At 37.2% G+C, this 16,951-nt stretch overlaps 1 protein-coding gene across 3 annotated transcripts in view; it reads right to left on the reverse strand.

The window, feature by feature from the left end:
• The window catches only part of FAF1 (Fas associated factor 1), a 297,114-nt gene that overhangs the window by 83,323 nt on the left and 196,840 nt on the right, over positions 1-16,951 (reverse strand). For all 3 annotated transcript variants that reach the window (XM_020788123.3, XM_020788122.3, XM_078392865.1), the window contains exon 13: positions 9,484-9,638. In XM_020788123.3, the coding sequence (XP_020643782.1) occupies positions 9,484-9,638 (155 nt within the window). The remainder of the gene's footprint in view (positions 1-9,483; positions 9,639-16,951) is intronic.

Consider the following 16,951-nt stretch of genomic DNA (forward strand, 5'->3'; position numbering starts at 1 on the left):
TGTTAAAATGCTGGGAAATTAAGATATGAAAATGATGCTGAGTCAGCAGTAAAAACTTCATTCACAATAATTCCAATTATAGTTTCTAATATTAACATTTTTAGAGGTGTCCATAAATGGGCTAGTGATTCTGTGTGCCTCAGTTGCTCCTGCTGTGTTGGAGTAAGTAAACATAGCTCACAGATGTTTGTCATAAAACACTTAATTTGATGAAAGTAAATTAGAATTGAGTGGAATAAAGAGTATCCAGTGTTAACCAATAGAAAATTGCTCTAGCCTCAACAGCAAAAGCCACTTTAAATTTCAAATAATTTTAGGTTTAGCAAAAATTGATTTTTGGGTATTAGGATTCTCAGTGTGGTGCAGTGGATAGAGTGACAGACTAGGACTCTGGAGAACAGAGCCACTGAACCCCCCCCCCCCCAACCATAGAAATTCATTGGGGAAGTGGAACTGGTAAAACCACTCCTTAAATATCTCACTTCCCTTGAAAACTCTACTAGGGTAACTATAAGTCAGTTTTGATGTGACAGCATAGAACACACTTATCTTTTTAGAAAGAAACTGGACAGTTTCAGATAAATGTTAGCAATGTAATACAAATAACCTTCCTTCTGGCATATGAGGTAGATGCTTCCAGTGTGGCTCCTTTTTGCCTTAATGTAGTGTAATGTATTAACTTTGTATTAGAAAACTATTTGGTATTTCATGTGATTTGGAAGTTCACTTACGGACAACTTTGTTAGATCCTACATGTTTTTATGGTAGGAAAAACACTCAAACTACAGGGTTAGAACAAAATATTCACCATCCATCATTTGGTGGTCAAAAGAATTCAGTGATCTAGCCACATGTGGATCTGTATTTTACATTTATCAACCCCAAGCACTTTTTTTTGGGGGGGGGGGGGCTAATATTGGTCAGCTAATATTACTGCCTATGCCTATCCTATGTTTCCCCCTCTCTTTTTGCCTCCCTATTTTATTTTATTTTTGGCCTCCTAGTTTATATTTTAAAAACCAAGGGCCTATTCTGCTGTGGCCCACAGCAAAAGAATGTAGACCACTTTATAGCCCACCTACTGTAAATAATCTGTGAGACATTTCAGATAAAATAGTTTAGATTCGTTCTAAATTAAATACTGTAGTTGATACAGCTTTAGTGAAGAAATTTTGGGTACCATGTAGATTTTTTTTTTAGTTTGTGCAGCCCAAGGATGTAGACTAGATCGTTCACCACATGTAATCATGACCTTTACCCTATGGGTTAATAAAACAGGCTGTGGGGAGGACTGGCCATGTGGATAAAAGAAGTCATGAACGTCTTTGTAGTGATAAGATATCTGCTCGAAAAGCTTCACTGAACTGCACCGTACTGGATAATTAATGGACAGTAACCAATATTTCATTCATGGAGAAGGAGCTGGAGTGTGTGGTGGTCTCTCAGCCCAAAGAGTTCCTGAATGAGTTATTTATGTGGAGCCACTTCAGGCTGGCTTCAGGAATAGCTATTGGGCAAGGATGACATCGGTTACCTTGGTGGATGACCTACTCTGAAAACGGGATAGGGGAATGTATCTCCTTTGCTTACAGAGGATCTCAGTTTTCTACCGTGGTATTAGATCATCTTTCTGAATGGAACTTGGAGGAACTGTTTTGAAGTGGCTTCAGTCTTTCCTAGAGGGATACATTCAGAAGGTATTGCTAAGGGATTTCTATTCAACACTTTGCTCACTGATCTCTGGGGTCCCTTGGGGCTCTATCTTATTCTCCCCTCTGCCACGCTATTCAACATTTACTTGAAACCACTGGGAGAGACTGTTCATAGAGTTCGGTTTTGGTGTTACCACAACGCTGATGACAGTCAATTCTATCTCTTTTTTTTTTCATCTAAATCCAGGGAAACCTCTTTTAATTCTAAACCAGTGCCTAATATCAGTAATGCATCAATACAAGGAAACCAAATGAAGCTTAATCCAAATAGGACAGAGGTGGTCCTGGACACAGATCAGAGGACAGTCATTCAATCTGTTGTAAATGGGGTTTCAAGCTTCTTCCACAAGCAGGCAAAGACTTTTATCTTCAGGCAGGCTTTTCATAGTAAGTAACTGCTGAAGAAGGGGTTCCTATAAATGGGACTGTTGGGGTTTTATTCCTTTTAAGTTTTTAACATTGCTTGTTTTAATATCATAATTCACTCTTGGTGAGAATGGTGGGGCATACATCTTTTAAATTAACAACAACAAAAAAGCTCTGCTGCAGCCAGCCCAATGGCTGCTATTACCCTACTACAAGGGACCGCAACAGTGTAAATGCTCTTACAGGAAACCTAGCATCCAACCCTATATTCTGTGTTCTTGTGAATTAAGGATTATGATCAGACATTCCTACTGAATAAACTTTTTTCACATTCTATTTCTATTTTTTTTGCTATGCCAATTTTATTTGCTGAAAACCACTTAGAGAATATGACTGCTACATAATGCCATCTCAGCAAACTTTAAAAAAACCCAACTTCAATTCAAACCAAATCAATGGAGAAAATCAATGGCAACCTGTAGGTCCAAATTTGAAACACACAAGCCTTTAGTTCATCAAGCACAATTTGTTTTCTCCCAGATCTCCTAGCCTTTATGTTTTTTTAATTCATATTTCAAAACACACATCAAACTATCATCTCAAATTGTACATATGTTTAAATATGGATTTTCCTTTAGTGGACATATTAAATGTTACAAAAAGTTCATGCATGATTTGAATACAATCTATGTGAAGAGACAATATTTTTCTTCATTTCATTGCTATTAGGAAACCATTCATAAGGGCAACCCTGAACAATGTTATGCAGTAATTATGACTAGATGACAAAGAGATGTGAACAATTACTGAGCCTGTTTTGAAACCCTATACTAATAAAGTCATTAGATGCTGCCCTTGCCATGATCCTTCTGAAAGCTTCTGAAGTTACAAGAACACACAGCATTGTTTGTAAGGACAATTGCTGCTGGCAGAATGCAAACCTTGAGTTTAACCATGCTGCAAATTGATCTTGACATTTTGTTAAGACCGCCACTAAAATCAAAAGCAAAGAAGAAAAGGAGAAAATGAGCGGGTGGGATGTAATCAAGAAACAGAAGGTTCTCTCCTCACCTTATCTTCTCTGCCTCACCTACAAAACAAACCATAACCAAATTGACATACTTGCTGTGTTTGTAAATCTTTATATTTTAATAGATTACTGAGCCTGCTAACCAGGGCAGTGTTAAGTGTCTTGTGTTGCTTTTGAAACCATGTTAGACCAGATGTTAAACTATTGGCTAAATCCTGCAGCCTAGCATAATCAATTGGAATTAGAGTAGTCCCACTAAATTTATGGAGGAGGTAGCTCATCAGATATCCACTGATTCAATAGGCCTACTGTGACTTAAGCAACAAGATTTCTGGCATTATCAACAAAATAAAAGTAATTTTGCCACACACTAAAGCTTCATTCGTAGTGTGGTATAGTGGATAGAGTGATGGACTAGGACTCTAGAGACCAGGGTTTGAATTCCCACTCAGCCATCAAAACTGACTGGGGGAGTATAACTGGTAAAGCTACTCTTTAAATATCTCACCTTGAAAGCCTTCCTAGTGCCACTATAAGTTGCTTCCAACTTGACAGCAGAAAAGACGCAGAACTAATAAGGAACTACAACCTATAGGCAATAGATCCAATTGTTCTGGACATTACCAGACGTTTTTATACCCTAAAAAGCATCCAGGAATGAAGGTGGGCGAGTGATGCTTAATCTCATTGCATTTCTTATGCCTCTATATCGTTACAAAGATACTAAATACAATTCCACACCCCAGTTTTTATTTCAAATGGTTCTCTTCTACTTTCTCTACAGTCTTAACAACATTCATTTAAGATGCATGCCACGCTAAATGGAGCATCTCTCATACAGTATCGGTGCACACATATATTTCACTGGCTGTGCACAAGAATTATAGTTGCTGTAAAACCAAGTTGTACATCTGGAGTCTACCAAAAGGATAAGTAATATATGAATGTGGTTAATTATTTGGTCATAGAAATAAAGAAAAAAATCCTTGTCAATAAATTCTTTCGTAAGCTATGACTAAGTGTGAAAAACAAATCATGTGAATATTAAGCACATCAAGGAAAGGCAGCTTGGAAAATTGTTCCCTAGGGCTTAGAATTCAAACATTAAACACAACAAGCAACCTAAGGTTCTTGAATGATGGGTTCAACCTTATGTGCACAGAAGTTGTTAAGATTTTTCAGTCATGGTTATGGTTTAGCTTATATTTTCTTTAACTTGATGAGCTATATTTTTGTTGGTCCTGCACTTCAGGTTTGGGGAAACATCATACAGTATTTAATTAAATAAATTATTCCATGTGATTCCTTTGTCCACTGGACAGTTTGCATGATACACTGTTAACTAATATAAAGGACATATACACACTAGAAGTAATTTACAGAATTACATTATTCTTTCCTTCTACATGAGCATACAGTAAGAGCATACAGTAAGTTTTAACATGTTCTTAAGACTGATAGTTCCAAATGGGCAGCTTTTTCTACACAGCATTTCTCTCTCTCTCCCTCCTTCTTGACATACAGCCCACTTTACATGCCTTTGTAGTAGTACTGCACACATCCATCCATCCTTGCATATTATACAGTATTATAGATATACATACAAACAATTATAGAAATCAAGCCTTCATGGTAATGTGGCTTTTAAAACCTGAGTATCTGGGAGGTCCAACTCAAAGAACTTTATATGAAGAACCAAAGATTGTTCAGAGTGACACTGTACTAATTTTTTTGCAATAAAATTGGAGGGAAAGAATACAACTGATTTATCATATTGACCACAATCTATTTTGTCAGGGCATACTTGCTACTCTTCAAATACCCATTCAGTTTGTCCATTTTATATATCACCAAAGTATTTTACATTTTTTTATTATGCTTGTCCCCTAGTAATTTTTGGAACTATGTAAGGTTGGAGAAGGGCTAACTATATGGAATAGTAGTTACTCATCCTTCTGACTCCTTGGGTCATCTTAATAAACCCAAAGCATTTCAATCCTGTCCTACCCCAAATCTGATCACACTAAGGTCAAATGTTCTCCCTCTCCCCTCAAACACTGAAAACCACAGCTATGCAAAAACTATTTCTCAGTCTTTTGGAGCAGGTCATTGAGTGTACAGAGGGTTGCAGTGGGAAGAACAGAATGTTCCCTTGCTAATTCCTCTCCTAATTTCAGAAATACAGCCTTGGATTACTTGTCCATAGGGCAGTTAGGTCTGCCCTAAGGTTGGATATTATGCTAATGCAGAAGCAACACTTAAAAGTTTTCTAGATGGGCTCTATAAAAACCAAATCAGTGAGTGAATGAACGAATGAACAAACAAACATTTTCCTTCCTTTCTGCTGCCCTCAGCCACCTATACAGAGAGTCAGTGGCTCCTTCTGAAATACAAATATGAATAAATTTATTGTCAATGTAAGTCTATATGTAGTATACACGTACAACAAAATTCACACAGACACCCAGAGATCAGACCCACATGCACACACATAAAAAAATCCTCAAACACTCTGCACCCACTAAAATCCCCCACTAAAAATACAAACATCTACACTGCAGGCTAAGTAACACTGTCCAACTGTTCATTACTGGTGGTCTTTAAGTTCATTATTAAGTGCTGTTATAGCTCTGGGATAAAAACTATTCAGAAAACGTGTGGTCCGAGTATTAATTATTCTGTATCTTCTGCCAGATGGCAACAGTTCAAAAAAGTTGTAAGAAGGTGGGAAAAGTCTCTAAGGATGTTGTGTGACTTCCTCAGATAGCAGGATGTGAAGATGTCATCCAGGACTGATAGCTGGAGCCCGATGATATTCTGGAAAATTTTAATGGTTCTCTGTAGAGTTTTTTTGTCCGCTACAGAGCTACTTCTAAACCATACAAGAATGCCATAGGTTAGGACATTCTCATTGGTGCTACGATAGTAGGACAGAAGTAAATGCTGAGATAAATTTAACTTCCCAAGCATTCTCAGGAAATACAGCCTCTTCTGTGCCTTCTTTACTAGCATGTTGGCATTTATAGTCCATGAGAGGTCCTCTGAGATGTAAGTGCCCAGATATTTAAAACTATGAACCCTCTCCACTTCCTCGCCATTTATGTACAGTGGTAAATGTACATTTCTCTTCCTCCTATAATCAATTACGAGTTCTTTAGTTTTTTTGAAGTTAAGTGTAAGATTATTTTCTTTACACCAAAGTATCAATCCTTGGACTTCCTTTCTGTAAGCAGACTCATTGTTCTTATTTATGAGCCCCACCACTGTCGTATCGTCCGCAAATTTAACAATTGTGTTGGTGTTATACAGTGGAGTGCAATCATGTGTGTACAGGGAATAGAGGAAGGGATTTAGCACACAGCCCTGGGGAGCTCCTGTACTTAGTACCAAGGTAGAAGAATGGTGAGATCCCATCCTTACTGACTGTGGCCTATCTGTCAGAATGTCCTTTACCCACACACAAATCTTCTGAGGAAATCCAGGTTGATCATTTTAAAAACAACTTATTGGATAGGGTGGTATTAAAAACAGAGCTATAATCCAGAAACAACAGCCTCACATAAGTTCCCTGTTGTTCTAGGTGACTCAATACAGTATGGAGAACAATGGATCAGTAGATCTATTTTTCCTGTATGCAAATTGCCATGGGTCCAAAGATGGTGAAAGACTAGCCTTAATATAATCCACCAACAATCTCTCAAAACATTTCATAATAATAGATGTTAAAGGTCTATAGTCATTGAGAGATACCACAGCTGACTGCTTGGGGACTGGCACTATAATAGATGTCTTGAGGCAAGTGGGGACAGAACACTGCAACATTCCAGCTAATTCTGCAGCGCAGCCCCTAATAACTCGTCCCATGATTCCATCTGGTCCAGCTGCCTTTCGAACATTAATATTTTGGAAAGTGCGTCTCACATCTGAACAATGTAGGGTGGAACAGTCAGGTTGCTGGAGAGAAGACTGGAAGATTTTCTTTAGCTTAGGATCCAACCTAACTTTTAAAATCCTCAATAAAATATTTAATCTTTAACTGTCTTGATTTTACTGGTGTAATAGCTCTATATTAAATTCTTGCCAGTACATTCACAAATTTTTGTATCATAAAATCAGATCAACTACCAACCTGAGCCTTTGTATACTGAATATGTTGTGTTAGGAAGGTAATTAATTTAACATCACCCCAGGTATCAGATCATTATTAAAATACTTTTCATGTTTTCCACAAGAAAGTACTGTGACTCCAGGTAGCTCCTTCCTGAGCCCTCTGTGGACATGAGTCCAAGTAATCTGTGACATGACAACAAGTAATCTATATTGTTAAATATAAATTAAGACTTAAGTGTATCTTGTTTATACAGTAATTTGAAAACCTACAGGTTAGTTCTTTTGTCATAAACTGATAGCGAAGAGTGCAAGCTTGAGCATCATATTGTATTCTATAATCAGAATAACTGAGAATAATGATGAACTCTTAAGCAAATCCTTTATTTGGTGTTTCTAAAAGTGTCATAAGGCGTTAATAGGATACAGCTGTAGAGACTCTTTCTAAGAAGCAGCTTCTGTCGCTTTGGTCACCACAGGTGTCTCTGTAACCTGCAAACTCTTATAACTAGTGTATCAAAGTTGTGCTACTTAATAGACTTCTTTAGTAAAACACAACAAAGCAATGACATGCCCAGCAATTGTCAGTCATAAAAAAACTCCCACAAACACAGTGTTTCAAAAGAAACTACACCACAATTTTTTGTCACTACAAAATAAAGGAAGCAGGAGAATTAAACAGAGACTAGAACAATATAACAGCAGGTAGTCAACTGAACTTAGACACTGCAGATGGTTGAGAAAAAGTGTTTCTTTAGACATCAAGTTATTGGATAAAAGGAAAGGAGGGGACTCCTTACTTCTAGTGAATGGCAGTAGTATAAGATTTAACCCAATCTCTTGTTCATAATTTTTCCCTTTGAAAAAACACAGATGCTTCATTCATACCTAGTTTTGACACTACTTTTTATCCCTCTTCCAGTGATAATTTAAATAAATAAAATTATGTGTTAAAATTGGGGGTGAAATGAAAATTATGATTAGGTTAAATCTATCAATGTAGTCTGTGGATTATTGTGCAAAAACATTGCACATTTCACTTTGAGTCTTAAAAAGATATACTTGGGGAAAATGTACTGTACATGCCGCTAAATGGTAGTTTAATGGGAAAATAAGACCATAAGTAATATAACCTCTGAAATCAATGGAAAAGAGTTTACCTTTTATGGATTCTAAGACATCCCAGCATTAAAAAAAAATCAGTCTCTTTTAAATATTATAAATATGACACTGTAAAGTTAGTGTGGATATTTTAAATAATATCTTTGTGGGGAAAGAACATAATATCCATATCCCACTAACTACAGAAACTACAGTTATTTTATATGCTTTTCACATCATTAAAAGAGCTTAAACCAGTTTCACACAGGTGCCCTAACAGGAGTTCATGAGATTATATTATAAGTATTACTAGCAAAGAGACAGATGTTGAAAGAATCCTTCTAGATGGTGAAAGAGTGCATGTGGACATAAGGTTTGTTTCTATATTACACTTGCAAATCCACAAAAAAGAATTTATTTCTTTCTGAAGTATTTCTTCAGGATGTTAGGAATAAATAGTACATCATACATCTTACGGATGACCCTATATGCAACACAGTACTACTCATATCACCCCACAATTGCAAGTTTTTTCCTTCTAAATTCTCAGACTCTAGACACCCCATGCTCATTTCCTCATTAGCCATCTTATACCTTCTTGTAATGTCCCTGTGCTCATTTTCCAAGAGTGAATCCTTCTGTAGCCAAAATGGCAGCATCTGCACTTCTGATCAGATAAGTCCATGCAACAACAATTTGTTACAAGTAGCAAATTATTAATTTTTCCAATGCTTCACCTGCATATGGTGATGACAATCCAACATATCCACGGCATATCATTTTTTTCACTAGCCCTCTTGTTCATGCTTCCTTCTAGTCCCAGCAGACAGAAGGAAAACGGATAAACAACTGGGATGGGAGTAGCAGATGCACAGTGCTTGTACCTTGAGAATTTAGCCTATAGCTAAAACCTTGACATATTAGTAAATCACCAATTTACTAATAAATATCAACATATAACAAATATGTCTGAAAGGGAACTATTTAAATCAGGAATTTCAGTAGCAATGTAAGACAGGTGGAGCCCCCTAATAATGGAAGGGGGCAACACCACAAAATTTCCCATTCCAAATTTGAGTAAGCACTGGAGGACAGAGGACAGATTATAGACACATTAAAATCCTCAGAATTTTAGATCAATTCATTGTCTGACTTAAAACCACTTACCTTGCTCTATTTACTTCTTTTGTCATATCCCAAGCCCAGGTTATAAAGTTCTGACTAAGGTAGGAAACAATAGATTCGGCACAAAGCATTTGAGAACAGAACACATTGGTTAGCACACTTTCGTCATGATGGAGGTAGACAGCAAGAAGCTTTCTCTGAAAAACAGGGGAGAAATGCATTAGTATTATGTCTGGATTTAACTACAACACCCACATAATATTGTTTTAAGTGCAAATGCAATTTATGTTTCACCCCTGTCCAAATATTTTGGAAACATCCTATTGATTTCAGTGCAGCACACCTCCAATAATCTCAGTCTTATACTATAAAAGAAACAATTCTTCTGTTTTAGTGATGTTACAGAGATAATGTGAATTATTCTGTTCCTGCAGTAAAGAACAAATAGCCGAAGGAGAAGAAGAACTCAACATGTGGATACTATTTCCAATAGCAGTTCTGCATTTCTTGCAATGCCTAGCTTCTTTTGTTTTTGGATCAATCATAAATGTGCACACTACAACTTCATATAATGCAACCCCTGGAATCAAATTTTTATATTTATTTAATCATATACATCTCTGATTTGGACCCACAAGGAAATAACATTTTATTCATCTTAATTTCTGATTATCTAGATTGCTTCTCAGACTGCCTGGACAAAATAAAACTGTGCACTACATTACCGTAAATGCATTTATTTCATAACACTGTGTGTGTGTGTGTTTAAACTAACTTAAGAGGCTAATACACCGTTTTTTGTTGTTGTTTTTTTTTGCCAATATGGAAACACTGGTTAAATAAAGTCTGCTTTCCACCAAGCAAACTAGTGGAGGTAGATGGCTCCATTCAACTGGTCTTCCTCTATGTCTGCCATGGAAAGCTAGCTGGCAGAGGAGAGAGTGAGTGATGGTGATCCAGCCTCACCTATGACTATACCAAACAAGTTGCTAGATACAAATCTGTTTAAAATACATCACATTTAAATAGACATATGCAATAATAAGCAACATGCCTTTCATGAAAACTATTATTTCTCCTTTACAAAGCTACATCTTCTTCCAGAAGACATGGCCAAAATGTACTTAGCTCAGCTTGTATTTACATTGTTGTTTCTGGAACATCTGTACCCATGGAAAACTATTAATGAAACTGACATGTGTTTGTGCGGTTTTTTGTTTTTGTTTTTGTTTTGTAAATACAGCAAACATAAGATTATTGTTGGGAGAAACAAATGGGTTTTCTCAAACAGAAAGCAGTTCGTTCAATTTGATTAGTTATAAAATGCCAGTTAATAATAAATGGGCTAAATGCACACAGAATTATATTGTAACATTCAGCTGTTCTAAACCATTAAAAGAAAACAGAGTTTGGGAAGATCCTTAAAATCTATTTTGAAAAGTACAGAACATTTGAACAGTAGACTTTAGAGAAGGGATTAGACATTTACATTAATGTTTGTCTGCTTTAATTTAAAAAGTGATTCAAAACCAAGTACACATGTGCCAGGAAAGGCCACCAATAAGCCGAACATGCACAGTTCCATATAAGTGCAGCCAACAATGTTGACTGAAACTAAACTTGAAAATCCAGGGCACTAATGCACAATATCAGGCAATAAAACAGCATCTCTCTGGTGATATTTAATTTAAAAAAGAAGAAAGAGGCTGGAGAAGATCAGGCACTGTCTGTTTTGGAGGATCAGCCATTCTGCATTTCAAAGCGTGGATCCCTGCAATATCCAGGTTACTGTGCTAGAATCTCCACTATTATATAGCAGTTGTAAGAGAGGGAGGGCAAAGATGTGTTTACTCAGTGATTAGGGCCTTAGAATAAGCCGCTAGCTCCTAGAGAGACAGCTCACCACTTATTCATTTGGGCCAATTCACAAAGCCTAGAAAGATTAAACATCCATGCTGAGAAGACAAGTGAATGCAGACGGTGAAAAAGAAATAAAAATTCTTTAAAAACTCTTAGATGACTTCATTATTTTTTCCACAAGGAAACTTTAGGAAAGTGTTTAGTTAGAGAAAAACCCACATTGACCTCTCCCTAAACCCTTAATCTTTCCTTTGTGGTGGGACTGCTTTGTGGTAAGCGGATGGCTTTGCTCTCCTCTTTTCACTGGGAGCAGAGGAAAAAAAGGCTCTTGAGAAACTCCTTTCGTCCCAAAGAAACAACCCCATGAAACTGTTAAATATAAGATTCCATGTGAATGAACCTTCCAAAATATGTACAGTTTAAAGCTAGGAGTTGGGGCCAAATACTGGAAAACAAGGCAGGTGCACATTTTAGTGTATGCAAACAGTGATTTGTTTAAAAACATTTAACCATCATAATTAGTAGCTAGAAATGCCCTTTGTATTCCAAATTCAAGTAGCTACATTTTGCTTTTTCTGACTTCAGCTGATTCAATTTATACATATTACATATGGCATGAAGGAGAACCACAGCTAAACGTTTAGCTAAAAATAGCAATATAAAATAGTCTACTAGAGTAAAAATGTCCACACAATACTTAGAGAAAATGTTCATCGCCAAATCAAAAACAACTCTCAGATTGAATCAACATTAGTAATATTTCCATACGAATTGTGCATGCAATATGCATAAAAAATTACATGTATTTTTTAATGATACTTAATACTCAGTCTTCCAATTGCTTTTAGGATAAATTCTTTTCCTTCTGAAATAAAGTAAAAATTGACCTAAGACATTCTGTGACCACAATGGCTTTCTCTAAAGCATACTACGATTAAATGATAAGGATATAAGAAAGAAAAAATAGCTTGAGATGAAATAGCAGTGAAATTGTAAAAAAAAAAAAAAAAAAAAAAAAAAAAAAAAAAAAAAAACGTAGAAAGGTCTTAGTCAAAATGGTAAATAACAGGTTGGCTGTTGCTGACTTATGCCCATCAGTGAAGTTTTCTTAAAGTATTAAGATAATAGGAGCTTTGCTCTTTTAGATCCTCCTCTGTGAGGAGAAGTGAAGTAACAAAATTACAAAAAGGACATTATCTGTAAAAAGTGTAATTTGGAAGTTACACCACTACTTAATTATAAGGAAAAGTTTTCTTTAAGTACCTGAAATAGGTCCCAAAATACAGATACCTAGCAATGGGATTTGGGTGCATAGCTTTTGAAAATCTTACCAGAGCTGTAGCTTTGAAGCTGTGAAAAGGTAATACATCATGGCTCACTATTTTTTTTCTTTTTAGCGAATTCCATTTAATAACAGACTATTTGAGAAAATAATGTTATTTTTCAGCAGTTAAATATCGGATATTTGTCATCATTTTTACAGTGCCCCCTTCTTTAAAGCAGATCATCAGCCAATTTGTTCCAGACAGGATGCTTATTTTTCCTTTCTTTCACATAACAGAAACACACCAGTAGGTCGGATATAGAAATATAGGCAAATATCCCTTAATTCTGAGAGGCTAATTGCTTCTGAAAGTTGGCAAATCTAGTTAGGATTGATAAATGATTCTTAAATCCAGGAGAAATTCCTATCTTATATTTGCTGCTAATATTTTTCCTATCAGACTTATGAAAACAGAATTCTAAAAGAGTAAGAGACATTGACAAAGCATTTAGCCATCAGGCCAACATAGGTTCAGTCAGAATTTGAAGAGAATGTCACTCCTGTGATCAAATTAACCTTAGGTTTTGGGTACAAAAACCTGAAGTTTCAGTTTGCTTAAAACATGTGAGAGCTCTCTATTGCAGGGCATCTGTATATTGACCAACAATATATGGTTAGTGAGGAGTCTGTGGTCCAAAATTTGATTCCTTGTGCCAAAGGCATGGATTATTGAAGCTGTTCTATGGAGCTCAAACTTCATAATGTGGAAATTACCGTATTTTTCCGTGTATAAGACACCCCCATGTATAAGAGGCCCCCATTTTTCTAACCCAAAATTAAGAAATCAATATTTTAAACATAAAATAGAACACATTTTTATTTAGCAATTAGGTAACATTTACATACCAGTACTATCATATTATGCATCACACTTAGCTTTGAACATATCACTATATTCAGCCTCTGGGCTCAAAATGCTCAGACATAACCAGTCCCTGTTGAATCTAAGTCTCCTGATTGGAGGCAGCTAAGCTTCATGACTGAAGGAAGCCTGTCTGCAGAGGCAAGGTATGGGCTGTATTTCAATTGCGTGGTTCTCTCCTCGGCTTATGACCATTTATAAGACGACCCTAAATTTTTAGTTTAAAGATTTTAGACAAAAGTATCATCTTATACACAGAAAAATACGGCAAGTAACAGATATCAGTTATTCCACTACCAATGATTAATGTCTAAAAATGTTTGAATTGGAACTAATTAACAGACAATTTATTCACTTATTTAAAAAGAAAAAGGCAGTATTTAGCACACTATGAAATGAATTGCTTCAAGCATGCAAATAAACCTACAGGTAATGAAGCAATTTTGTATACTGGGAAAAAAAACTCTGCTGAAGTAAATGATTCCAAACAGCTGTTGAAATCAGGGTTTCTCTCTTACAACTCACAGTGATAAAACCACATAATTTACCTTTTTTTCTACTTATAATGAAATATATACAGTATGTCCAGGCACCTAGAAACAGACTGGAGAACCCTCAGAATGAAAACACATACAGTAAGCTGGATGATACAGCTCTCTCTCAACCTACTTATTCCCACAGATTTCTGCACTAAAGCAGAGGTCCCCAACCCCCAGTCCATGACCCAGCAGCGGTCAGCAGCCTATCCAGGACCGGGCTGCGGACACAGATCTCCTAGCCCCCCGCAAGTGCCCCCCGTGAGCACTGCCACATGCATACATGTGTGTTACACCCCCTGTAAGCACAATATGCACATGCATGAAAATGCCCCCCACGAGCACGACCTGTGCATGCACGTGAACAAGCTTCACCCCCCTGCGGGCATGCCATACACACCCCAACTGGCCCACAGTTGGGAAAAGCTTGGGGACCACTGCACTAAAGTGCCAAAATAATTTTTTTGCAGATAAATTCTTTTTAAATGATTTGATAAAATCCTATTGCAGAGCTTTGCACCGTGCACAACTCAGATTTGGTAGTGGAAATGTTTAATTTACACTAATTAAAACTTCTCTATATCCTCATTTTAGGTTCCAAGGCTCCCCCAGGCTCTGTTTTGCCTGGGGAAGCCTTTGGAACCTTGGAACAGGGTAGTCGGTCAACCATTAAAAGTAAAAAAACTGCTGGAACAGCATGTGCAGTGGTCCAATCCCAATGGTGGCAATCTGGCTGCAGTTTTTGACTTTTGATATAGAAATACAGAATGAATATTCTGTATCTGAATAAAAGCATTTACAGTCCAAGCAAGATGGACTGGGTGAGCTTCCTGGTACAACAGAACTGCATGTTTATTGACCTATGTACTTCTTCACATTAACACAAAGACCTTAAAACCAAAGCTGGAATAGAAGGTGAATGGTAATCTCATGTTCCCTGTTAAACCTGAACTAGAATAGACAGTTCATTGCTGTATGTCATAAATGGTCACTAAATCTTACCAGCCAGAATAGTAACCAAATTAGCTTCAGTTGTGGCTAACATGGAATCAAGCTCAGACAGGTAATCACAGCAGTAAGTAAGTTTTATTGTGCATTCATAGACCCATTCATACAAACGTAAAATAGATAAAATAAATACATAATGTAATATAGAATCTTGCTATAGTACTTTGTGCATTCTTATAGCTGAAAACAAAAACTTAGCCACTAACTGTGTAATTATTTGATCCAGACAACAGACATTTCAAATAGCTTGTGAGAGGTAGACTAGTACATTTAGTAATGAGTGAACCAAGATATTGAATGCTTTTGATCCTATATAGGCTACATTCTAAAATGATGTGTGCCAAGGTCTCAGTAATTTCTTTCCCACAGGGACAAATCCTTTCACCATATGGGACGTTATTAAAACACCCTTTTAAAAGGGTAATCAACATTCCATCCAGAACAGAGTATGGGTCCCTTACAGGTATAACTGACAGATATATTGGTTGAAATCCTGTTTGTTAGTTATGCAAAAGGTGTTACCTTTGGAAGCAAATTGCTGTAAGTTAAGAAATCTCCATAGACATTATCTGTTACATGCCAAGTCACATAACTCAATGTAAAGTAGATAATGTCTACAGACATTGCTTAACTTATGGGAATTTGGTGTTAAAAGTTACACCTTTTGCATTATTGTGTAACAGGATTTCAGCCAATAGTATGAAGAAGCAGGACTGTAATTCACTAAAGCTTACACTGAAATAAATGTGTAAGTCTTAAAGGTGCCACAGTACATTTACTTTGTTTTTTATATAAATGACATCAAAACAGACAGGTTACTTACCTGTAACCATGGTTCTTCAAGTGGACCTCTGTGAATCCACACAATAGGGTTTGACAGCGCCTGTGCTGGTCCTCTCGGAATCTTCTAGAGCTTTTAGAGAAAAGTAACAAAGTTTAAGGTTGCCCCTATAGCGCATGCTCCACCCACCTCAGCCCTCAGTTCCATTTATCCGCCACAATAGCCTAAGCTTAGTCTTAGACATAGTCAGTGGTGGACAGTGGGGAGGCTGGGCGGGATGTGTGAATTCACAGAGGTCCACTTGAAGAACCATGGTTACAGATAAGTAACCTGACTTTCTTCATCGTGGCCTCTGTGAATGCACACAATAGGGTGACTAGCACGCTCACTTACCGGAAGGAGGGCAGTCACTGAAGAACAGATGTCAGCAACACTCTCCCAAAGCTTGTCTCTTTCTTGGCCCTTAGGTCTAGCCTGTAGTGTGTTACAAAAGGCGATACATTAGACCATGTGGCTGCTCTGCAGATGTCTGGCACGTCGACACCACGCAGCAGGGCCGTAGATGTCGCAACAGCTCTGGTAGAGTGGGCTTTGAGACCTTCAGGAAGGGTTTTGCCTTGAAGTTCATAGGTGAGAGAAATAGTCAAGACAAGCCATCTGGAGAGGGTTGAAGACAAAGCAGGAGAGCCTTTCTTCTGTCCATGGAAACATAGGAACAGCTTTGGAGCCGCACGAAAATCTTTGGTGCGTGACACATAATATGCCAAAGCTCTCCTAACATCCAAAGCATGGAGCATACATTCAACATCCGATTTTGGATTCGGGAAAAGGGTAGGCAATACAGGGGATTGATTCAGGTGGAAATCAGAGACAACCTTGGGTAGAAAGGAAATCTCAGGGTATAGAGTAACTTTGTCTTTGAAAAATTGCAAATAAGGATGATCAGATCTTAGGGCAGCCAATTCGCTCGCTCTTCTTGCAGATGTAATGGCAACTAAGAACAAAGTCTTGAACGATAGCAAACGAAGGTCACAGGAGGCCATTGGTTCAAATGGGTGGCGTGTGAGCGTATGTAAGACAACCTGGGGGGACCACTGGGGTGTTGCAAGTTTGGTGGGTGGTCGAATATTGGCAAGTCC

The sequence above is a fragment of the Pogona vitticeps genome, chromosome 4, assembly GCF_051106095.1.
Source record: "Pogona vitticeps strain Pit_001003342236 chromosome 4, PviZW2.1, whole genome shotgun sequence".
NCBI classification, from domain to species: domain Eukaryota; kingdom Metazoa; phylum Chordata; class Lepidosauria; order Squamata; family Agamidae; genus Pogona; species Pogona vitticeps.